The sequence below is a fragment of the Hemitrygon akajei genome, chromosome 2 (genome assembly GCF_048418815.1).
Source record: "Hemitrygon akajei chromosome 2, sHemAka1.3, whole genome shotgun sequence".
Lineage (NCBI taxonomy): Eukaryota > Metazoa > Chordata > Chondrichthyes > Myliobatiformes > Dasyatidae > Hemitrygon > Hemitrygon akajei.
In genome coordinates, this window is record NC_133125.1 from 211,814,896 (window position 1) to 211,840,516 (window position 25,621).

The 25,621-nt window shown below is 45.8% G+C and overlaps 1 protein-coding gene across 1 annotated transcript in view; it reads left to right on the top strand.

Annotated features, from left to right (window-relative positions):
* Nucleotides 1-25,621, top strand: part of LOC140722250 (nuclear factor 7, brain-like) — a 50,277-nt gene that overhangs the window by 7,527 nt on the left and 17,129 nt on the right. Inside the window, exons 2-6 of the mRNA XM_073037039.1 lie at nt 21,732-22,118; nt 22,198-22,293; nt 23,754-23,987; nt 25,086-25,108; nt 25,205-25,323. Of these exons, the coding sequence (XP_072893140.1) occupies nt 21,732-22,118; nt 22,198-22,293; nt 23,754-23,987; nt 25,086-25,108; nt 25,205-25,323 (859 nt within the window). The remainder of the gene's footprint in view (nt 1-21,731; nt 22,119-22,197; nt 22,294-23,753; nt 23,988-25,085; nt 25,109-25,204; nt 25,324-25,621) is intronic.

The following is a 25,621-nucleotide window of genomic DNA, read 5'->3' on the forward strand; positions in this document are numbered from 1 at the left end:
TATCCACTCTACTAGTTACATCTTCAAAAAATTCTATAAGGTTCGTCAGACATGATTTTCCTTTCACAAATCCATGCTGACTTTGTCCGATGATTTCACCTCTTTCCAAATATGCTGTTATCACATCTTTGATAACCGACTCTAGCATTTTCTCCACCACCGATGTCAGACTAACCAGTCTATAATTCCCCAGGTTTTCTCTCCCTCCTTTTTTAAAAAGTGGGGTTACATTAGCCACCCTCCAATCCTCAGGAACTAATCCAGAATCTAAGGAGTTTTGAAAAATTATCACGAATGCATCCACTATTTTTTGGGCTACTTCCTTAAGCACTCTGGGATGCAGACCATCTGGCTCTGGGGATCTATCTGCCTTTAATCCCATCAATTTACCTAACACCACTTCCCTACTAACATGTATTTCCCTTAGTTCCTCCATCTCTCTAGACCCTCGGTCCCCTACTATTTCCAGAAGATTATTTATGTCCTCCTTAGTGGAGACAGAACCAAAGTAGTTATTCAACTGGTCTGCCATGTCCTTGCTCCCTATGATCAATTCATCTATTTCTGACTGTAAGGGACCTAGATTTGTCTTGACCAATCTTTTTCTTTTCACATATCTATAAAAGCTTTTACAGTCAGTTTTTATGTTCCCTGCCAGCTTTCTCTCATAATCATTTTTCCCTTTCCTAATTAAGCCCTTTGTCCTCCTCTGCTGGCTTCTGAATTTCTCTGAATAAACAGGTGGAGTTTGGATTGCAGATCGGCAGGAGAGTTTATCATCAGATAAGGAGAGTCACGGCAGAAAAACAGGATCAGAAGTGAAAACAGTAAATTACAGAGAGCATTGAGAAATGGTTGTCAGTCAGATTGAGATAATTTAGTTCAGGTGCCTTGTCGTTCGGCATGGGTGATCATGTCTCTCCAACCATCACGGTCCCTGACCCTCCGAATTGTATCTGTTGCCTCCCCCTGTTTCTAACCATGATGTTAATCCGTCTGTCATTCTCATTCTCTGACTGCCTCTGCTTCTTTTTCCTTCCAGCTTTCCAGTTGTAACTAAATGTTCTATTGTCTCTGTTCGCATGGTGTGTCCAAAGAATTTTGATTGCTGCTTTCTGATTTTCTTAAGTAACATACGTTTTGTTTTCATTCTCTGTAGAATTTCTTCATTGTTTATCCTGTCCATCTATGATGTGCAGAGCATTCTTCTGAGGAACCCCATCTCTGCTGCATTGACTCTCTTTTCCACTGGATTTGTGATGGTCCATGACTCGCAGCCATACATCAATACAGGAAGAATGTAGCAGCAGATGTCAATTACGAGTTTGAAGAGATTTGGTATGCCAAAAAATACACTCAAAATCTTCTGTAGATGTACCATGGAGAGCATTCTGACAGGCTGCATCACTGTCTGGTATGGGGGGTAGGAGGGGTGCTAATGCACAGGACCAGAAGAAGCTGCAGGGGGTTGTAAATTTAGTCGGCTCCATCTTGGGTACTAGCCTATTAACTACCCAGGACATCGTCAAGAAGCTTTGTCTCGGAAAGGCTGTGTCCATATTAAGGACTTCCAGCACCCAGAGTATGCCCTTTCTGATTGTTACCATCAGGTAGGAGGTACAGAAGCACACTCAGCGATTCAGGAACAGCTTCTTCCCCTCTGCCATCTGATTCCTAAATATCAAGACACATGCTGGTGATAATAAACCTGATTCTGATTCTGATATCAAATACTACAGAGAAATGTAGGTTCCTGATGAATTTTTATGACTGTTAAGTGAACCACTGTAGCCATCCCATTGGTGCTGGACAAACGTGCCATTGCGTGAGTTTGAATCCTAATACAGTAGTTCTGCAATTAATGCCATTAAAGGGGATAAAAACTGGCATCACTATGGTGACAGGGGTTGTCACCATCCTTCCTGCCACGCTCACCCTGTCTGATCTCTGTGACTGCAGACTCTGTGACTCAGGTATGCCCCCTGCTAGGGTTGCAAGCTTCACTGTTTTCAAACCACCACATTAAAGCATTCATTGTAAGATGTGATAGAGCAACTAGTCAAAAACTCCAGTGAACACAGGCCCAGAGCCATCAGATGCACTTCATGTGACAAGGCATTCAATCTTGGAATCGTTTTCATGAGCCTTCTTTGACACTCTCCTGTTCACTACAACAGATGATAAAAGGTCCCCAACATCCCGCTGCACACAATGAAGGATCTCAGGATTCTTAGGAAATAGAATCTGTTCATTCCTTTCTTGTAAACAGTCGTCTACCAACGACCTGCCCCTCCACCTGTCTTCATATCAGCTGCAGACCTTACAACAAAGCTATCAATTCCATCATCTGAATCACTGACATATAATATGAAAAGAATCGGTCCCAACACAGACCCCAGTGGAACACCACTAGTCACTGGCAGACAACTGGAAAAGGCTCCCTTTATTCCCACTCTTTGCCTCCTGCCAATCAGCCACTGCTTTATCCATGCCAGAATCTTTCATGTAATACCATGGGCTTTTCCTTGTTAAGCAGGCTTATATATGGCATCTTGTCAAAGGCCTGAAAATCCAAGTTCACAACATCAACCAATTCTTCTTTGTCTATCCTGCTTGTTATTTCTTCAAAGACTTCCAGCAGGTTTGTCAGGCAAGATTTTCCCTTGAGGAAACCATGCTGACTATGGCCTATTTTATCATGTGCCTCCAATTATCCCAAGACCTCAACCTTAATAATTGACTCCAACATTTTCCCAACCATGAAGGTCAGATCAACTGGTCTTTCTTCTACCTCTCTCCTTTCTTGAAGAGTGGAGTGACATTTGAAATCTTCCAGTCTTCTGGAACCATTCCAAAATCTAGTGATTTTTGAAGGTCATTATTAATGCCTCTACAATCTCTGCAGCCACCTATTTCAGAACCCTGAGGCTTACACTATCTGCTCCAGGTGAATTATCTACCTTCAGACTTTTCAGTTTCCCAAGACCCTTCTCTGTAGTTATGGTAACTTCACACACTTCATGATCTGATAGCTGAAACTTCCACCACCCTGCCAGTGTCTTCCACAGTGAAGACTGATGTAAAATACTTAATTCAGTTCCTCCACTATTTGTTTGCCCCTCCATCATTTTCAATTGGTCTGATATCCACTGGCACCTCTCTTTTATAATTTATATATCTGAAGTAACTCTTGTCATCCTTTTAATACTATTGGCTAGCTTACTTTTGTATTCCATCTTTATCTTTTTAATGACTTTTTAGATGTCATCTGTTGTTTTTAAAAGCTTCCAATCCTCTAACTTCCCACTGTTTTCTGCTCTATTATATACCCTCTCTTTAGCTTTTATGTTGGCTTTGACTTCTCTTGTTAGCCACTGTTGTGTCATCTTTCCTTTGAATACTTCTTCCTCTTTGGGATGTATCAATCCTGTGCTTTCTGAATTGCTTCCAGAAATTCCAGCCATTGCTGCTCTGCTGTCCTCCTTGCCAATGTTCTCTTTCAATCAATTCTGGCCAGCTCCTCCCTCATGCCTCTGTAATTCTCTTTACTCCACTGTGATATTGATACATCTGACTTCAGCTTCTCCTTCTCAGAATTCAGGGTAAATTCAATCATATTATGATCACTTTCCCTTGAGGGTTCTGTTTCCTTAAGCTCTATAATCAATTCTGATTCATTGCGCAACACTTGATCCAGAATAGCTGATCCCCTATTGGGCTCAACCATGAGCTGCTCCAAAAAACCATCTCGCAAGCACTCTTGAAAATCCCCCTCCTGGAATCCAGCACCAACCTGATTTTGCCAATCTACTTGCATATTGAAATCCCCCATACACCATCAGCTAAAGAGAAAATAGTAAGGAATGAACCCGGATGGATAACCCAGCGTTGACCTAGGCACTGGAAATGACAGCTGTAAAACCAGCCCTGTTGACCCTGCAAAGTCCTCCTTAGTAAGATCTGGGGACTTGTGCCAAAGTTGGGAGAGCTGTCTCACAGACCAGTCAACCAACAGCCTGACATAGTTGTACTGACAGACTCAGACCTTACATTCTGAACTCCACCATCCCCATTCCTGGGTATGTACCGTCTCACTGGCAGGACAGTCCTAGCGGAGATGGTGGCACAGTGGTATACGGTAGAGAGTAAATTTCCCTGGCAGCTCTCAACATCGACTCTAGACCCCATGAAGTCTCACAGCACCAGGTTAAACATGGGCAAGGAAACCTCCAGTGATTACCAGGTACCATCCTCCCTCAGCTGATGAATAAGTACTTCGTCATGTTGAGCAGCACTTGGAAGAGGCATTGCGGGTGGCAACGGTATAGAAGCTACTCTGGGTAGGGGACGTCAATGTCCATCACCAAGACTGCTTTGGTAGTACCAGCACAGACCGAGCTGGTTGGGTCCTAATGGACATAGCTACTAGACTGGGACTACAGCAGGAGCTGATGGAACCAACAAGACGGAAAAACACATTCGACCTCATTCTCACCAACCTGCCTGCCGTGGAAGCATCTGTCCATGACAGCATTGGTACAAGTGACCACCGCACAGTATTTGTGGAGACTAAATCCTGTCTGCATAATGAAGAAACCCTCCACCATGCCGTGTGGCACTACCACTAAATGGGATAGACTTCAAACAGATCTAACAGCCCAAGACTGGCACCTGTGAGGCACTGTGGGCCATCAGCAGCAGCAGAATTGTACTCAACTACAATCTGTAACCTCATGGCCCAGCATATTCCCCACTCTATCATTACCTGCAGGCCAGGGGATCAACCCTGGTTCCATGAAGAGTGCAGGAGGGCATGCCAAGAACAATACCAGGCATACATCAGTATGAGGCAACACACTGGTGAAGGTACAATACAGGACTACTTGCATGCCAAACACCATAAGCAACAAGTAACAGATAGGGGTTTGTCCATCGTCATCGATGAACGAACGCTTGATTTGGATTTAAGTGAGGGAGAGTTGCGCGGCGTCAGCCTCTCTGTCAATTCCCATCTGGATCCAGTGGCAAGATGAGTCGAGACGGCTGGAGATGGGACCAGGCACAGTGGATGACCAGGACATCTTCTGTGTCTTGTCCTGCTCCACACATTCCACGATGCTTGCAAAGACCGTCTTCTCGATCGTTGGACCTTCCCTTGGTCTCGTCCGGTCAATCCGCCGGAGCCTGTCTTCACATGCTGGGATAAGCATCTCCCTATCTCACTGAGGGTTTGAGACCCGTTGGCTACCCTCACCTGGTTTAGACGGCTTGTCGAAGCCGTTGCCCGGGGTGTGGCCGCTGTCGCATGTAAGGTGAGAGCTGAGCGCCAGGTGGGGACCAAAGGTGGACAAACCGCCCTGAAAAGGACACAACATATTCCCCCATCAGAGGTGCTACCCCTCCCTGACACCCCATGCACCCCAAATAATAGACAGAGCTAAGTGGTCCCACAGATCTAAGCTCTAGTCCTGCCACATCCTCACTGGAGAAGGAGGCTCTACAAATATCACCATCCTCAATGACAGAAGAGCCAGGCAAACCTGTGTAAGAGATAAGGCTGAGGCATTTGCACCAATCTTCTGCCAGAAGGGCCGAGTAGATGATCCAGCTCGGCCTCCTCCAGAAGTCCCCAGCGTCCCTGATGTCAGAATGCAGCCAATCCGATTCACTCCATGTAATATCGAGAAATGGCTGAGAGCAGTGGATACTGCAAAAGCTGTGGGCCCAGATAAAATCCCTGGCAATAGTCCTGAATACATACAGACAGACACACACACACACACACACACACACACACACACACACACACACACACACACACACACACACACACACACACACACACACACACACACACACACACACACACATGCTCCATCAGAGTGGGACACACCGTCCAGCCTTATCCAGTCTCTCTGTACCATGAACTGCCCTCTGACCTGACATCACATCAACAGTTCACAGCCAGGCTCCAGGGTGAGATTCCTCAGGAGGATGATCTGGGAAGGGGTTTGGCAGATGTTTAATCCACAGCCCAACTCATCCATCCAGACTAAGATGTCTTCTTGATGAAGTTCTGTTTCCATGGGTTTGTTCCATTTCCCTCGAACCATTTTCTATCCGTGTACCTAGAAAAATTTATTACATATTTTGTTAATTATGCCTGTTTCTACAACTTCTTCTGGCAGCAAATTCTACATATACCCACCTTCCTAACAGTGAGAAGGTTGCCCTGCAGATCTCTTGTTAAATATTCCCCACTCACCTCTAATATATGATCTCTGGTTGGACTCCCTTGTTTTGGGACAAAGACCATGAGTTTACACCTAACCTATATACCTCGAAAAGGGATATTGCCTCGACATTCTACTCTCCAAGGAAATAGCCTCAGCTTATCCAGATCCTTTTGACCCAATCCCTCCAGTCCTGGTAACTTCCTCCTGAAGCTTCCTGTCCAGTGTAATGGCATTCTTCTCATAGTTGGGGAAGCAGAAATGCACACAATACTCCAAGTGTGGTCCACAATCAACGTCAACAGAATTAGTGAAGTCATGTGGATGATCACTACACCCTGTGCTGATCAATCCTCACTGATACCTCTTCAAGCAACTTCAATTTGTGAGACATGATTTCCCATGCATAACAGTCCCTAATCAGTTTCTTCCTAACTCTCAGAAACTTTTCCACCACTGATGACAGCTTGGAGTTCCCTGGTTGGACCTTCCATCCCTTCTTAGCTACGGCCTCAAACTGAGCCACCCTATAAACCATTGGTGGTGCATAGATTAAAGGAAGGGATTCTGAGAGATGGGATCTACAGTCATTTGGAAAGGCAAGGACTAATTAGAGACACCCAGTTTGGCTTTCAGCATGGAGAGTCATGTCTCATGAAGTTGACTGAGTTTCCTGAAGATGTAACAAAGATGATGGATAATGGAAGTGCAGTAGACATTGTCTGCATGGACTTCAGTGAAGTATTTAATGAGGTATCTCATGGTAGGCTACCCCACAGAGTAAGATCATGTGGGATACAGTATGAACTGGCTAATTGGATACAGAATTAGCTAGGTGGAGGTCTCCGAACAATGGTGTACTGCAGGAATTGATTTGAAGGAGATTGTAGGTGGCATATTTAGTAGGTTTGTGGAGGACTCTAATATTGCTGATATAGTGGACAGTGAAGAGGGTTATTTTAAAGTTCAAATCAAATGTTATTATCAACGTACATAAATGTCACTGCATACAACCCTGAAATTAATTTGCTTCTGGGAATACTCAACAAATCTACAGAATTATAACTGTAACTATAGGAAATTGAAAAGGTGAGCCAAAAGGGCAATGTTATGGTAGTCATGGGAGATTTTAACATGCAGGTCAATTGGGAAAATCAGGTTGGTAATGGATCTGAAGAGAGTGAGTTTGTTGGATACCTAAGAGATGGCTTTTTAAAGCTGTTTGTCATTGAGCCTACTCGTGGATCAGCTATACTAGATTGGGTGTTATGTAATGAAGCAGAATCGATTAGGGAACTTAAGGTAATAGAACCTTTAGGAACCGATGATCACATTATGATTGAGTTCAACTTGAAACTTGATAGGGAGAAAATAAATTCTGTTGTAGCAGTATTTCAGTGGAGTAAGGGAAATTACAGTGGTACGTTGGGGAAGTCCAGAACAAGGGGTAACAGTTTAAGGATAAAGGGGAAGCCTTCTAGGACCGAGATGAGGAAAAACTTCTTCACACAGAGAGTGGTGAATCTGTGGAATTCTCTGCTACATGAAACAGTTGAGGCCGGTTCATTGGCTATATTTAAGAGGAAGTTAGATATGGCCCTTGTGGCTAAAGGGATCGGGGGTATGGAGAGAAAGCAGGTACAGGGTTCTGAGTTGGATGATCAGCCATGATCATACTGAATGGTGGTGTAGGCTCGAAGGGCTGAATGGCCTACTCCTGCACCTATTTTCTATGTTTTCTATGAGAGAGGAGTTGATCAAAGAAAATTCGAAGGAGCTGCTGGCAGGGATGTCAGCAGAGCAGCAATGGTGTGTGTTTCTGGGGAAATGAGGAAGCTGCAGGACATGTGTATTCCAAATGGTAAAATAGCACAACAATGGCTGACAAGGGAAGTCAAAGCTAAGGGAAAAATGAGGAAAGTGCAGGACATGAGTATTTCTTCATTTCTTCCAAAAATGAAGAAATACTCAAATGGTAAAATAGTACAACCAACAAGGGAAGTCAAAGCTATTGTAAAAGCAAAAGAAAGGGCATACAACAAAGCAAAAATTAGTGGGAAGAAAGAGGATTGGGAAGTTTTTAAAAACCTACAGAGAGCAACTTAAAAAATCATTTGCAGGGAAAGATGAAATATGAAAACATCTAGCAAATAATATCAAAGTGGATGGTGTAAGTTTTGTCAAGTATATTAAAAATAAAAGAGAAATGAGAGAGGATATAGGACCACTAGAAAATGAGGCAGGAGGAATTATAACAAGGGCAAGGAGATGGCCGGTGAACTAAATAACTATTTTGCATCAGTCTTCACTATGGAAGACATTAACAGTATGCCTGATGTTGCAGTGTGTGAAGGAAGAGAAGTGGGTGCAGTTACTATTACAAGAGAGAAGGTGCTCAAAAAGCTGAAAGACTAAAGGTACATAAGTCACACGGACCAGAGGAACTGCACCCTAGGGTTCTGAAAGAAGTACTGTTATTGATTGTGCTGGCATTAGAAATTATCTTTCAGAAATCATTGGACTGTGGCATGGTGCCAGAGGACTGGAAAACTGCAAATGTCACTCCACTCTTTAAGAAAGGAAATTATAGAACAGTTAGCCTGACCTCAGTGGTTGGGAAGATGTTTGAGTCAATTGTTAAGGATGAGGTGATGGAGTACTTGGTGACACAGGACAAGATAGTATAAAGTCAGTATGGTTTCCGTCTGGGAAAATCCCGCCTGATGAACCTGTTGGATTTCTTTGAGGAGATTACAAGTAGGATAGATAAAGGGGATGCAGTGGATGTTGTATGTTTGGACTTTCAGAAGGCCGTTGACATGAAGCTGCCTACCAAGCTAAGAGCCTATGGTATTACTGGAAAGTTACTAACGTGTTTAGCACATTGGCTGATTGGTAGGAGGCAGTGAGTGGGAATAAAAGGATACTTTTCTGGTTGGCTGCCCGTGACTAGTGGTGTTCCGCAGGGGTCAGTGCTGGGACCATTTATTTCTATGCTGTATATAAATTATTTGGATGATGAAATACAAGTGTTTGTAGATGGCTTTGTTGGCAAGTTTGCAGATGATACAAAGATTTGTGGAGGTGCAGGTGTATTGAGGAAATGGGTAGGATGTAGAAGGACTTATATAGATTAGGAGAATGGGCAAGAAAGTTGCAAATGAAATACAATGTTGGAAAATGCATGGTCATGCACTTTGGTAGTAGAAATAAATGTGTGGAGTATTTTCTAAACGGGGAGAAAATACAGGAATCTGTGATGCAGATGGACTTGGGAGTCCTTGTGGAGAACACCCTGAAGGTTAACTTGCAGGTTGAGTCAACGGTGAGGAAGGCAAATGCAATGTTGGCATTCATTTCAAGAAGTCTAGAGTACAAGAGCAGGGATGTGATGCTGAGGCTTTATACGGCACTAGTGAGGCCTCACCTTTAGTATTCTGAACAGTTTTGGGCCCCTCATCTTAGAAAAGATGTGCTGGCATTGGAGAGGGTCAAGAGGAGGTTCACAAGGATGATTACAGGAATGAAGGGGTTATAATACGAGGAATGTTTGATGGCTCTGGGTCTGTCCTCACTGGAATTCAGAAGGATTTGGAGGTTCTCATCGAAACCTTTCATGTGTTGAAAGGCCTAGACAGAGTAGATGTTGAAAGGACGTTTCACATGGTGGGACAGTCTAGGACAAGAGGTCACAACTTCAAGATAGAGAGGCACCCTTTCAAGACAGAGATGCGGAGAAATTTCTTTAGCCAGAGGATGGTGAATTTGTGGAATTTGTTGCCACATGCAGCTGTGGAGGCCAGGTCATTGGGTGTATGTAAGGCAGAGGTTGATAGATTCTTGATTGGACACGGCATCAAAGGCTATGGGGAGAAGGACGGGAACTGGGGTTGAGGAAGAGAAAAAAAAGTACAGCTATGATTGAATGGCAGAGCAGACTTGATATGCCAGATGGGCTAATTCTGCTCCTATATCTTATGGTCTTATAACAGAATCAATGGAAGACCACCCAACTAAGGTGTTCAACCAGAGTACAGAAGCCAACAAGCTGTGCAAAAGAAATTATAAATAAATAAATAGCAATAAATAAGGAGAACATGAGGTAAAAAGTCATTGAATGCCAGTACATTCATTGTGGAACATTTCAATGGTGGGGCAAGTGAAGTTGAGTGAAATTATCCCCTTCTGTTCAAAAGCCTGATGATTGAGGTGTAACAGCTGTTCCTGAATCTGATGGTGCAAGTCCTAGGACTTTTGTACCCTCCTGTGATGCAGCCAGGCAATATACTCTCCATTTCGCATCTATAGAAATCTGTCAAAGCTTTAAATATCATGCAGAAACAACACAAACTCCTAAGGAATTCGAGGCACTGCTGTGCTTTCTTCGTAATTACACTTACATGCTGGGCCTGAGACAAATTCACTGAAAAAGTAATACCTAAGAATTTAGAGTTGCTAACCCTCCCCACCTCTGATCCCATGGTGAGGACTGTCTCATTCCAACACGTGAGCAGCACCAAACAGCAGCCTACGCATTTAACCAATTCATCACAACAATTTACAGTGGTCTATTAACCATATGACTTTGTACCGTGGGAGGAATCCGGAGCCCCCAGAATAAAACCACACAGTCACAGGGAAGAACAAAGTTATTGGTTGGTGGATATTGTTAGGCTGATTGGTGTTGAAGTTGGGATAGTAAATTGCACGAATAGTCTTGCTAATTATGTAATGACTTCTGCCGTTAATGGAACACTAGCTCCAGTAAGCACTATTATTGAGGTATTGACCACAAGATATAGGAGCAGAAGCAGACCATTCAGCCCATCGAGTCGAAGATCTGATCTAAATAGATGACACAGCACTGACTGCATCAGTTGAGGTTGCTCATTTCGACTTCTCAAGGGCAGTCGGTGGGCAGTAACTGTTGGTCCTGTTGCCGATGCCCACATTCCATAATCAAATTCCCACTCCTGTTCCAGCAGAGTTGCGACATTTTTTTGGCTCTTCCTGCAGTACCGGTTTCCAGCAGCAAGCGGGGATTGTCAACACAAAATACTCTGCAGATGCTGGGGTCAAAGCAACACGCACAACACGCTGGAGGAATTCAGCAGGTCAGGCAGCATCCGTGGAAACAAACAGACAATGTTTCAGCCGAGACCCTTCGTCAGGGCTGGAGGGGGAGGGGCAGGGGCCTAGAAAGAAGGTGGGGGGAGGGTGTGAAGGAGAAAGCCGGTAGGTGCCAGGTGAAAACCCAGTAAGGGGAAAGATCAAGGGGTGGGGCAGGGGAAGCAGGGAGGGGATAGGCAGGAGAGGTGAAGGAGGAATGTAAGGGGAAAGCACTATGGGTAGTAGAAGAAGACGGAACCATGAGGGAGATGATAGGCAGCTGGAAGAGGGAGCTGAGTGAAACTGGGATGGGGGAAGGGAGGGGGAGGAAATTACCGGAAGTTTGAGAACTCAATGTTCATGCCAAGGGGCTGGAGACTACCCAGACGGTATATGAGGTGTTGCTCCTCCAACCTGAGTTTGGTCTCATCATGGCAGTAGAGGAGGCCATGTATGGACATATCTGAGTGGGAATGTGAAGCAGAGTTGAAGTGGGTGGCAACTGGGAGATCCTGTCTGTTGTGGCGGACAGAGCGGAGGTGCTCGACGAAGCGGTCCCCCAATCTGCGTCAGGTCTCGCCGATGTAGAGTAGGCCACACCGGGAGCACCGGATGCAATAGATGACCCCAACAGACTCACGAGTGAAGTGTGGCCTCACCTGGGAGGACTGTTTGGGGCCCTGAATGGTGGTAAGAGAGGAGGTGTAGGGTCAGGTGTAGCACTTACACTTGCAGGGATAAGTGCCTGGTGGGAGATCTGTGGGGACGGGACGTGTGGACCAGGCAGTCGTGGAGGGAACGATCCCTGCAAAAAGCAGAGAGGGGTTGAGAGGGAAAGTGGGGTCCTGTTGAAGGTGGCAGAAGTTGCAGAGGATAATATGCTGGATCCGGAGGCTGGTGGGGTGGTAGGTGAGGACAAGGGGAACACGGTCCCTGTTGTGGTGACGGGAGGATGGGGTGAGGGCCGAAGAGCGGGAAATGGAGGAGATGCGGGTGAGGGCATCATTAATGACGGCAGAAGGGAAACCATGATTCTTAACGAAAGAGGACATTTGAGATGTCCTGGAACGGAAAGCCTCATCCTGGGAGCAGATGCGGCAGAGACAGAGGAACTGGGAATAGAGAATAGCATTTTTACATTTGGCAAGGTGTGAAGAAGTATAGTCGAGGTAGTTATGAGAGTCAGTAAGTTTATAGAAGATATCAGTGGACAGTCTGTCTCCAGAGACTGTGTAGAACAGTGGACTGTTCTACATAACCAACGAAGAGGCAGGCATAACTGGGGCCCATGTGAGTGCCCAGAGCTACACCCTTGGTCTGAAGAAAGTCAGACTTGTGAATCTTGGGGAGGAGGTAAAACCGAGCAGTGCGGGATGTGGGAATTATGAGGTTTTTGGCTGAGGATGGACGGTCTCCGGAGTTGATAAGGGTGGTGATGGTACGGAAGACAATGGTTTGATGTTTTTTGGTGGTGTCCTTGTCAGAGAGCAGTTGTTTGGCCTCAGTGAGGTCGAGGTCCGTCTGCCAGACTACTACAGCACCTCCTTTGTCTGTAGATTTAATGGTGAGGTTAGGATTACTGTGGAGAGAGCAGAGGGCAGTGCGTTCAGAGGGAGTGAGGTTGGAACAGGAGAGAGGAGTGGTGAAGTTGAGACGGTTGATGTCTCAGCGATGGTTACAGTTAGAGATGAAAAGATCGAGTGCAGGAAGAAGGCCCAGGGGGCCTTCTGCCTCCTTCTACTATCCAGAGTGCTTTCCCCTTACATTCCTTCTTCACCTTTCCTGCCTATCCACTCCCTGCTCCCCTCCCCCACCCCTTGATCTTTCCCCTTACTGGTTTTTCACCTGGCACCTACAAGCTTTCTCCTTCCCACCCTCCCCCCACCTTCTTTATAGGGTCCCTGCCCCCTCTCTTCAGTCCTGACAAAGGATCCCGGCCCGAGGCAGGGATTCTCGTCGTGAAACTTTGGGCAGCCTTCTATCGCCATCTTCTGGTTGAACGCGGTGCTGCCATGAACTGAACTTTTGAAACATTTATGAACTGGATTGGCAGAGTCCTGAATTCAAGCATGAACAAGGATGAATGAGGTGTGGGTGACATGGAAACCCCTTTCCTCTCTCACCCGTCGTCCAGCCCTGGGAGAGCAGGGAGTGAAGGATCAAAGGTCACTCGCTGTTCTCAATGTGGATTTTTTTCTGCCCCTCCTTCACTCAGTGTTTCATTGCCCCTTTCGCTCCATCCGTCACTCAGCCTCACTCACATGACCATTTGGGACAGTTGGGTCACTCAAGCAAGGATCATGTCACTCACCTGGGTGGGAAGGAGAGCCCAACGCAGGGGCCACAGGAAGGTAGCACAGGGTGCAGCAAAGGGAGGGGTGGGGAAGTGTTGGAGGCACGAGGTCTGAGGAAGGGCATACGGAGGAGGGCCAAGAGAAACACTGAAGGAAAGGACAGGAGGGATCAGTGCTGAGGGAGGTTCAGGTGAGACGGCGTGTAAGCACGTGAAGATGAGGCTGTGGATAAAGGTAAATTCCTGAGCTCACATGGTGTGTGTGTCTGTCTGAGGGAGGGAGGGAGGGAGGGAGAGGGAGAGGGAGAGAGAGAGAGAGGGAGAGGGAGAGAGAGAGGGAGAGGGAGAGAGAGAGAGAGGGAGAGGGAGAGAGAGAGAGAGAGGGAGAGAGAGGGAGAGACGGAGAGAAAGAGAGAGGGAGAGGGAGAGGGAGAGGGAGAGGGGGAAGGAGAGAGAGAGAGAGAGAGAGAGAGAGAGAGAGTCTTTCCAGGTAGATGCAGGTTCAGCACAGGCCCATTTTCTCCATAATTATTTTAAAACTCACAAAAAGATGCTCACTTGGGCAAAATGCTTCCCACTGACAGACTAACCATTCTCCAGCCTCAGTTACTAGGAGGCAGTCAAGTGTAATACCTTCTCTAGTTGAACTATCTACATATATCTTGTCAAAATTTCAGGAACACATTTTACAAATTGTGCCCTGGCAGATCCCTCAGCACTATGTCTGTCCCAGTCAATATTAAGGATGTTGAACTCACCTCTTGATTGCAATTTTATTATTCCAAAAATTATCTGCCATCTCCCTTCAATTGGGTTCTCACAATTCCCACTGACTTTTGGGTACCTATACTTAAATCCCAACAAAGTGATAATCCTCCTCTCATTTCTGACTTCGACCATTATAGTCTCGCTGGATGCATTCCTAAGTATATCTCTTGAGATACTGTAGAGAAAATTGCTCCAATGTTTGCCTCCCTCTTATTTTTAACCTACCAATTTAACCTCACTACACATTCCCGCAGGAATATCTCTGTAAGCTCAGTGGTGATGCACTCCCTAACCAACATCGTGACCTGCCTGCTCCCCAATCTTTGGTCTCCATCTATCACACCTGAGGCTGCTGTGCTGCCAGTCCTGGCCATCCATTAAAATTGTTTTGGTACAGTTATTCAATCACAATCTTGTGTCCCACTGTCCCAGATGGAGAGGACAAGGCATTGGAAATCTGAGAGTCAGAGGGGCAGAAAGAAACCCACACTGGGAGGAGTGTGTGAAGACCTTTGACTCCCTGGTAGGGGCCTTTTGGTAAATGGAGTCGAGTTCTCAGAGCTGGAGAGTGAGTGAATGGAAAGGACTGAGGTTGTGGAGTGCATGGAGGTGGGGTGAGAGAGGATGCAGAGAGGAAAGGGGAGCACCAAGGATCAAGGTGGGGGGCAGAAGGAATGAGGGCCTGTGCTGGGGAATGAGGGATGTGGAGATGTAGGAAAGAGGATGGTTGATTGAGGGGTAGGGAAGAGTCAGAGGGAGGATCAAGTTTTGGAGAGTTAGAGGGGAGGCAGTGGGTAATGTTTTCTGTGCCTCAGCCCAGGTGTGTGTGTGTGGCGTGAGTGGGGAGTGGAGCATGCCTAAGGTGATGGCCACATCCCCATGTACCTCTTCTGTTGGACTGTCAGGAACAAAATCACACCAACTATAATTCCAAAGAATGTGTGGCCATCAAACTGAAACTTACAAACTTCTTCCTGACTTCACAGGGAAGATGTTTCTGGTTTCTGGGGCATCTAGAAGGAGGGGTCACAGTGAGGGGATGACCATTCCGAAGATGATAAATTAATTCACCAAGAAGGAGTGAATATTTCGAGTTCACGGTCCGGGTGTGGGTTTGGTGTGGGGACTTTTAGAGAGCCAGTATGTTCAGGAGAGTCAGTGGTAGATTTTCTTAATAGCAAAGAAAATCATGGAAATGACATCAACACAGGCAAATGGTGTTGACGTTATTTAATAGACAGCAGGTGTGAGGAACTGAATGGCCTCCTCTTGTTTCTGTTCCTGATGTTCTTCAGATCAGGGGACAGACTGAACTGAGGGAAGATACGTGTGGCAGGGGTATACATAGAAGAGTCAGGCAGGAGGGTGAAAAAGTGGTTAAGTATAATGTTTGGGGAATTGTGATTTAAATAGTGTAAAATGCATGCAAACAATTACAATAAAAAGGGCCGTCCGGAGACAATATGACATTGTAAGATGCTGGATACACTGGGATTACTCAGACACAGGAAAACTACCTGACTTCATCTCTTACAGCCCTGCTTTGATGCAACGAACCACAATTCCTCATTGTCAGATCAGAAACATGTTTGAATTATGTAATTTTTTCATAAATAGACTAATGTAGTCTAAGTTCGATCCGGATTCAAATCCTTTTGCAATAAAGGTCAAGGTGGAGTTTTCCTCCTCATTGTTGCTTTCAGCTTCATTTTCAACCCCTGGTATCCAGTGATGCACCATCAATAACTCTTGGAGGCGTGAGGCGAGATATAGGCTTTTATTCGCTGGAAGAGAGCAGTCAGCAGCAAGAGATCCCCACACGACATCCTGGAGACTGAGGGAGGAGCCGTGCCTCCAATCGCCTTTATACATGGGTCTGTGGGAGGAGCCACAGGAGCAGTCAGCAGGGGGTCTGTGGGAGGAGCCACAGGAGCAGTCAGCGGGGGGGGGGGGGGGGGTGCTTGTCCAGACAGGTAAATGTAGTTCACCACATCCAGTCAGTCAGAATCAGAATTAGGTTTGCCCAAAACATTGACTGTACTCTTTTCCATAGACGCTGCCTGGCCTGCTGAGTTCCTCCAGCATTTTGTGTGTGTTGCTCGGATTTCCAGCATCTGCAGATTTTCCTTTGTGAACAGGGTTTGTTATCATTGACTTACAGTATCGCACAGAATTTGTTGTTTTCCAGCTGAAATACACAGTAATACGTAAAAAGTAATTACAATAAAAATAAATAAATAGACAAATAAGTAGACAGACAATAAATAGGTAGATTAGTAAATACAAGGAGAGTGAATAAATGAATGAATGGTGTAAAAGAGAGCAAAATAGAGAGGTAGTGTTTGTAGGTTCATGGACTGTTCAGAAATTCCATGGCAGAGGAGAAAAAGCAGAAAAAGCAACGCAACAGAATTTTAACGTTGTAAATCAGCGCGTTGTTTGTTGTCTCCCCTCTCGCTGCGAAATGAGGACACCCCTTTTCCCCTTATTAGGGAGAGAGAGAGAGCCTGTTATGTTGAATTACCGGGTGAACGAGTAGTCTTTGGGCTACTGCAAGTCTGTGTCTTTACTGATGCTTTGCTGCAGGCTTGAGTGCTCGGTGGGGGGTGCTGATGTTTTTTTGCTGGTGGAGGAGGGGGGATGGTCGTTGCTTTGCTGCTGCTTGTGCATGGGAGGGGGGAGCTGGGGGTACTTTGGGGTTCTACTGGGGGGTGCTACTGTACAAGCTACTGAAAGTTGCAAAATTAGTCAGCTCTGTCTTAGGTACTAGCCTCTGTAGTATCCAAGACATCTTCAAGGAGTGGTGCCTCAGAAAGGAACCCATCACCCCGGACATACCCTCTTCTCATTGTTACCGTCAGGAAGGGGGTCTTCTTGGGAGAAGTGTTACGTATTCAGGCAACAATAAATATAGATGAGATAGGCAAGGGTTTTTATAACAAATAACACGTTTATTAAACACTGAAGCAAACCCCCTCAAAAGTAAACAAACCTAAACGTAACCCGAAACCAGCTGCTGTGCGACACATTCACAGTTCTTAATAGCGCTGCATGTTCAAAGTCTTTAAAGCGGTATTGAAAAAAAAAGTCTTTAAAATGGTATTGAAAATAAAACAGTTCTTTAGAGCGATATGCCAAAAGTTCAAAAGCTCACAGTCCTTTTAAAAGGGAGAGACTTTTTAAGGTGATTTAAATTCTCTTCCACGTCGATGTCCTTCGATTCCCCGGCGTCGAACTTTCCCACGAAGAATTTTATTAAATATAACGGCTTAAAAGGTACTGACCTTCCTTCCACACTATTCTCAATCTCCCGCTATTTCCAGCGGAGACTAACACGAGAATAGTAAACGAAATCCTTCCGAATTTTTAATTTAATTATTTAATATATACCATAATTGATTTACCTATTTTATACATATTATCATGTATTACATTGTACTGCCACCGATGTTAGCAAATTTCACGACATATGCCGGTGATATTAAACCTCATTCTGAAACCCTTCTTCAGATCTGTCAGGCAAGATTTCCCCTTAGGAAAATAATGCTGCTTCAAGTCAAGTCAAGTCAAGTCAAGTCACATTTTATTGTCATTTCGACCATAACTGCTGGTGCAGTACATAGTAAAAACCAGACAACGTTTTTCAGGACCATGGTGTTACATGACAGAGTACAAAAACTAGTCTGAACTACACAAAAAAAAACAACACAGAGAAAGCTACACTAGACTACAGACCTACCCAGGACTGCATAAAGTGCACAAAAACAGTGCAGGCATTTACAATAAATAATAAACAGGACAGTAGGGCAGTAAGGTGTCAGTCCAGGCTCTGGGTATTGAGGAGTCTGATAGCTTGGGGAAAGAAACTGTTACATAGTCTGGTCGTGAGAGCCCGAATGCTTAGGTGCCTTTTCCCAGACGGCAGGAGGGAGAAGAGATTGTATGAGGGGTGCATGGGGTCCTTCATAATGCTGTTTCCTTTGCGGATACAGCGTGGAGTGTAAATGTCCATGGTGGCGGGAAGAGAGACCCCGATGATCTTCTCAGCTGACCTCACTATCCGCTGCAGGGTCTTGCGATCTGAGATGGTGCAATTTCCGAACCAGGCAGTGATGCAGTTGCTCAGGATGCTCTCAATACAACCCCTGTAGAATGTGATGAGGATGGGGGGTGGGAGATGGACTTTCCTCAGCCTTCGCAAAAAGTAGAGACGCTGCTGGGCTTTCTTTGCTATGGAGCTGGTGTTGAGAGAGCAGGTGAGATTCTCCATCAGGTGAACACCAAGAAATTTGGTGCTCTTTACGATCTCTACCGAGGAGCCGTCGATGTTCAACGGGGAGTGGTTGCTCCGTGCCCTCCTGAAGTCAACAACCATCTCTTTTGTTTTGTTCACATTCAGAGACAGGTTGTTGGCTCTGCACCAGTCCGTTAGCCGCTGCACCTCCTCTCTGTAAGCTGACTCGTCGTTCTTGCTGATGAGACCCACCACGGTCGTGTCATCGGCGAACTTGATGATGTGGATCGAGCTGTGTGTTGCAGCACAGTCGTGGGTCAGCAGAGTGAACAGCAGTGGACTGAGCACACAACCCTGTGGGGGCCCCCGTACTCAGTGTGATGGTGTTGGAGATGCTGCTCCCTATCCGGACTGACTGAGATCTCCCAGTCAGGAAGTCTAGGATCCAGTTGCAGAGGGAGGTGTTCAGGCCCAGTAGGCTCAGCTTTCCAATCAGTTTCTGAGGGATGATTGTGTTGAATGCTGGACTGAAGTCCAACCTATTACGTGCCCGAAACTTTGTGCTTAATAACGGAGTCCGGCGTCTTCCCGACCAGTGAAGTTAGAAGAACCGGTCTTTAATTTCCTGGCTTTTGCAATTTTCCAGTCCTCCGAAACCACTCCGGAATCCGGTGAAAATTTAAAGATCACCAATAATGTCTCCACAATCTCTTCGGCTACCCCGAGACTACCTGATTGGCAATGGTTTAAATAGTGTTAATGTGTTGACCATCTGGCACTAAGAATTTAAAATGCCGTTTGAACTGTTTCAATCTTTTGTAGATATGCTAATTGTGAATAAAATTTAATTCCTTAAATACGTGTTTACCTTTGTGGCTTGCTCTGCCTTGCCCTCCAGTCTGTCGGCTTGCACAGGGGATCGGTGAGAGCACGGCCGCTCCCAGCAGCAGGAGGCGGGTTTCGGAGGCAGCTGCAGAAAACAGGCCCTTTTCGCGGTGGAAAACAGAAGCCGGCTATCTTCCGTGTAGATGGATTTTGCCCGAGACGCCACTCCCGATTTCCGGCCTCCCCCCAGACCCACTCGCTGCCGGTTGCAAACTCCGGCCCTTGTTCACTCCAAACGCTCAGCCCACTGACACTGGGAGGGGCTCACTCCTCGGCTCTGAATATGCTTGAGTGACGGACCGTAGATTTCAGTCTGATGGAAGCGCCGAGTTTGTTCTCAGAATTAGAGCAAGTTCCGGGCAGTAACGTTGCCTCCTGGATGTGAAGGTTGCGTTATTGAACTTGGTCGCAGTTGCTCCGGGCCAACACATTCGGCCACTTGTCATTCAGGAAGTGGTCAGCTCGGCACATCCAGACGGATCAGCAGGTGATGGAAACCCGCGCATCACAGAAATCCCTGCAAGATGCAGGAGGGACTCAGCAGGTCAGGCAGCAGCTGTGGAAAAGAGTAAACAGCCGAGCTTCCGGTCCTGATGACTGACGAAACGTCGTCTGTTCTCCTTAGATGCTGAGATTCCCAGCGTTTTGTGTGCGCAGCGAACATCCTGCAGACAAGCCAGGAGAATGACTCGATTGACACAGTGTGGTAGTCCTGATGAAGGGTCTCGGCCCGAAACCTCGACTCTTTACTCTTTTCCACAGATGCTGCCTGGCCTGCTGATTTCCTCTCGCAATTTGCGTGTGTTGCTTGGATTTCCAGCATCTGCAGATGTTCTGGTGCCATCGTGTTAGTTCCCACAGCAGCCTGTCCAGATCATCTGTCAAAACGCCTCATCGTCAAAACTGGCACCAAGACCTTGCCTGGCGGGTGGTGAGGGACCCTCCCCCCAGTCTGGTCCACGCTGCAGGCCCGAAGCATCGCCCACTATGCGCTGCCCCGAGATGACAATAGCAGGGAAAGGACGGTCGCTCACCTGTTTCCCGACTGGAGCTTTGCATACAGGATGTGGAGAGAGATGCGGGGCCTGTGTTACGGTTCATCCCGAGAAGATGCGTGACAGAGGGCACTCTAATCTAGGGGCTGTTTTCCAGCGACGCACAGAAAAACGACATCCAGTGTCAGCTCGGTGAATGACGCCCTTTGGTCTGCCCGAAACTTGTTCATCTAGAGGATGCTGGCGCATTAAGAATGCAGGAGTAGGTGCCGTGGAACGCCCTGAAGGTACAGTATAGGGGGTTTCCGCCTCTGGACAGGGAGCGGCCTGGTTGGGTGAGGAAGCACCTCAATTACTGCAGTAGTGAACACCCCCGGGAGCCGTGTGAGATACAACAGCTCGATTGTTCTTAATGAATGTAGTAGAAAACTACGTAACACAATAACTGTGTGAATACGTAAGGAAAGCTATGGAACGGTTCAGAGTATTCTTGTGAATATTTTATTGTGAATAAAATGCATTCTGATAAAATAATTTATCTTGTCGCCAGTGTCCAGAATAAGGGAGACATGGCCTTCCAATGGAGGCCAGGCGGACATGGGGGAAATGTCAGAATGCTTTTTCACAGGAAGGGCGGAGAAATAAGGACTTCACCAAAAACTGATTTTTTCACCCTGATGTCCTGTCCTTTACTTTGTCCTGCAGTCACGTGTTAGTCATCGCCACTGTATCCCTCTCTTCTCAGCACAATATTCTTTCCACGTCCCCAACTTCATGGAATTACATTCTAGTCTGAATCTCTTTCGATCAAAATAAATAAATAAATAAAATAAGTAAATATCTGTGATACCGGGGGGACTCAGCGTGCCAGGCAGCATCTGTAGAAGGGAATGGACGGCGGGGCGAGATCCTTGATCTGGAACATCAACTGCCTGTTTCGTTTTTCAGGACTTCTCCTCTTCACTCCTATCTTACACCGAATCAGGCTTTTCTCTCGATTTTCAGTTATATTCCGACATGTTTAATATATTTCTGATCCCACCCCAATGTGGAAATTGCCGTGATTCTATCCCACTGAGCATTTGCAGGAACAAGATGTTCATTCTCTGGGACTGCAGCGCGCCTAGTGGACAATCGCGGTACTGCAGAGGTTCAGAAGCTACACGTATGTGAAAGGACCCTGAACCAGGAAGTGCTGGAGTTAACATTTCGAGAGTTTAACCGAAGAGGCAATTTGTCCCATCTGCCTGGATTTCTTCACCGACCCGGTTATACTGGAGTGTGGACACAACTTCTGCCGCTCCTGTATCACACGGTGTTGGGAAAGGGAGGAGAGAAACTCCTGCCCGGAATGTAGAGAGGAGTTTGCAGACCGCAGCCTGAGGGTCAATCGGGCCTTGGCAAATCTGTCTGAGAAAGCTCGAAAACTAAACCTGAATCCGAAAGAGAAGGAAAAGAAACTTCACTGCGAGGAACATGAGGAAGAATTGAAGCTGTTTTGTGAGACGGACAAGACACTGATCTGCCTGATCTGTAGAGATTCGCGGGAACACAAGTCTCATGACTTCTTGCCGATTAACGAAGCCGTTGAAGTTTACAAGGTAAAATAACCCGTTTTCCTTCGTCTGTTTATGTTGTGTCTTTTTTTTTTGACTAATCCATTAACTCTTTAATTCCCAGGATCGGGTTAAATCTTCCTTGGACTCTCTCACAAAAAGGAAATCAGACTTCGAGGAAATGGAGCAACAACAGAAAGAGAAGATTTCTGGAGTTCGGGTGAGGCTCCTGAGCAGAAATTACAATCTTGTGTAGCTTTGCTCTCTTGAATGCAGAATACAGAGTGTGGCAGCTCCAGTGGCCTGAGCTCTCTATGCTGTCTGCGTGGAGTTTGCATGTTCTCCCTGTGACCACAGTGGGCGACGTTGCTGAGGAATCCTGATTCAACATTTAATTCACTACCGTAATTAACCCAGTGAGGGTGGGTTGTGTGTGAATCAGGCGGGAGTTCATGGGTCAGTGAGGAAAAATCCGTTTCAGGGAAATGTGTTGGAATGTGATTGAAGATCTGAGAGCCACTTACTTACTGTCTGTTACACCGCTGGCGTTTAGGACAAAAATGAAGGTCACCCATCTCTGGCGGTGTCTAGGGCTTCACTCAACATGTCAGTATCTATGTCTCAGTTTTTGCTACTGTCAATCATGCAAGTCCCAGATGGAGAGTCTTAGGAATGCTATCACTCTCAAATGTTGAATGATTTCTGTAAAGAAAATTAGTTTTATCAAGCAGGATTGTTGGTAGGAACATAGAAACACAGAAAACCTACAGCACAATGCAGGCCCTTCGGCCCACAGAGTTGTGCTGAACATGTCCTTACCATAAAACTACCTAGGCTTACCCATAGCCCTCTATTTTTCTGAGCTCCACGTATTCATCCAGGAGTCTCTTAAAAGACCCTATCGTATTCGCCTCCACCACCGTCGCCGGCAGCCTATTCCACGCACTCACCACTCTCTGCGTAAAAAACTTAACCCTGACATCTCCTCTGTACCTATTTCCAAGCAGCTTAAAACTGTGCCCTCTCATGCTAGCTATTTCAGCCCTGGGGAAAAGACTCTGACTATCCACATGATCAATGCCTCTCATTATCTTGTACACCTCTATCAGGTCACCTCTCAATCTCCATCGCTCCAAGGAGAAAAGGCCGGGTTCACTCAACCTATTCTCATAAGGCATGCTCCCCAATCCAGGCAACATTCCTGTAAATCTCCTCTGCACTCTGCATATGGTGTCCACAGCTTTCTTGTAGTGAGGCGACCGGAATTGAGCACAGTCCTCCAAGTGGGGTCGGACCAAGGTCCTATGTAGCTGCAACATTACCTCCTGGCTCTTAAACTCAGTCCCACAATTGATGAAGGCCAATGCACCGTATGCCTTCTTAAGCACAGAGTCAACATTGTTCCTGAACTGAACCTGCAAACCTGCAGGACTCTTTGTCTGACCTCTACCCCTACCCCTTGACCTGTTTGGCATGGGTGACCCTACCAAGAAGCAAAACATAAAGCCCTGACTCCAACCAACATAGCTTTTCGAGTCATTGAGGCATACAAGCCTTGTCAGTGAGGTCCACGGAGGATCTGAAAGCAGGTTCAAATGTAATCGGCTGAATAGACCCTGCCATGTCAGAAAGAAATACAATAGCCTCAAATAGTAAACTAGCCTCTCCTTTCATTGACAGGAACAGTCACACAGCCTTCAGTCCCAGATCACATCCCATTTTGCTGAACTGCACCGGGTTCTCGCTGAGAGAGAGCAGCGCACACTCCGAGATATCAGGGAAGAAGAGGAGAGGATTCTGAATCCAATGGAAAAAAATCTTCGAGAGATTCATGAACATCTGAATTCTATTCAGGAGGAAATCTCAAAGTTACAGGAATGGATGGATCAGAAAGACAGTGTAATGTTTCTCATGGTGAGAGATTTCAGTTTGGCTCCGTAAAGGTACACAGTGACAAAATGTTGTGTTTTAAATCAATTGGTATTTACAAATACTGTAGTTGTAAACTGATTTTTATTGAAGTTGTAAGCTGATTTAAACCAGACAGATGTTTTGACTGTTCAGGATTGTTGTCCCCAAACTGGCCTCCCATAACATCTGTACATCACAGGACAGTCTGCATCCTTCTCAGGAATGAGTTACTCTGATCAGAGCACTGAGCTGGTGATCGTTTCTGTGATTCCCATGTATAATATCCCCTGAGACTCAGAGTTACAGTCACAGGCTGTGAGTGTGTCTGGTGTGGTGTGTGTGAGGGTCTCTCTGTCGATCAGTGGGAACTGAGAGTGAATTGCGGAATATGACCCACACAGCAGATTTATCATTTATATTTGGCTTGTATCAGGTTCATTATTTTAGAGAATTTGCCACAGATTGTTTTATTTTTCAGATATATTCTTCATCAGATTATATCCCATTTTCCTTCAGAGACAGGTCTTCCAGTCCATTCTCTCCTATCAGTTTCCCTGGTGCACAAGCCTCCTCCCACCTACTCACCACACCCAGTAACAGTGTCCCCAACTCCATGGTCCCTCATGTGTTTATCCAGCTTCCCCATTACAATCAATCTCTGCTGTTCCACTTCAACCACTGCTGTAGCAGTGAGTTCCACATTCTCTTCACTACATTTCTTGTGGGATTTATTAACAACCAACTGATGTTTTATCTTTGACTTCTGGTCACACACGAGCAGAAATAAGTTCTCCACTCCCACTCCATCAAATCCATTCAGAATCTTAAATTCCTCCAACTGCTCCTCCTTAACATCGTATCCAGATAAAAATGCACAACCTGTCCAATCTCTCCTGTAAGTTTCATCCTCTCAGTTATGGTATAAATTTCATACACATTCCTTGTACTTTCTCCCATGGTTCTGTGTTCCTCTTTCTTTGTGTGTGTCAGTGGGAATGAGTTAAGTGGGAATTTTCAGCAGCTTGTAAAACTTGGTTAAGAAATCTGCGGATGGTATGCTGATGGTCAGTCTCAGTCAGTTGAGAATTGTTTTTTTTTCAGGAGGAGGCTCATTGGAGGAAGAGGTAGGACATGGTCTTTACTGAAACTCCGTATGGATTTGTAAAGTAGTTCAAATATCGCTGATGCTCAGTTTATAACCAGCTGTGTAATATTTACAGGATTAATCATGATGAACAGACATTGTCAGTGACAGATGGTGCCCTGCTGGTTGAAAAATTATATCACCCCTATTTGTTCAACTTAGCGTTTGGGGACAAGTTTGGCAGCATTAAGCCAGGTAAAACATGCAGATTTATTTGTCCTTGTTTAAGAGACACAATTTAAGTTATAATTAGACTCAAAATTGAGCTGTAATAAGAGCCTGCAGGGGAACTGAAGTTTATTCTGGCACCAACCCCACCTGCTGGGAGGCATCAGCTGGAGATGTCAAATCCCTGAACTCACTAACATGGGCAAAATACAATGAAAACACATACTGTTTGGTGAGGCACAGCATCCTGATCGCATTTGCTCTGACAAATAGGCCAATGCATGACTTTGAATCCTAATACAGCAGCTCTGGAGTTAATTACATT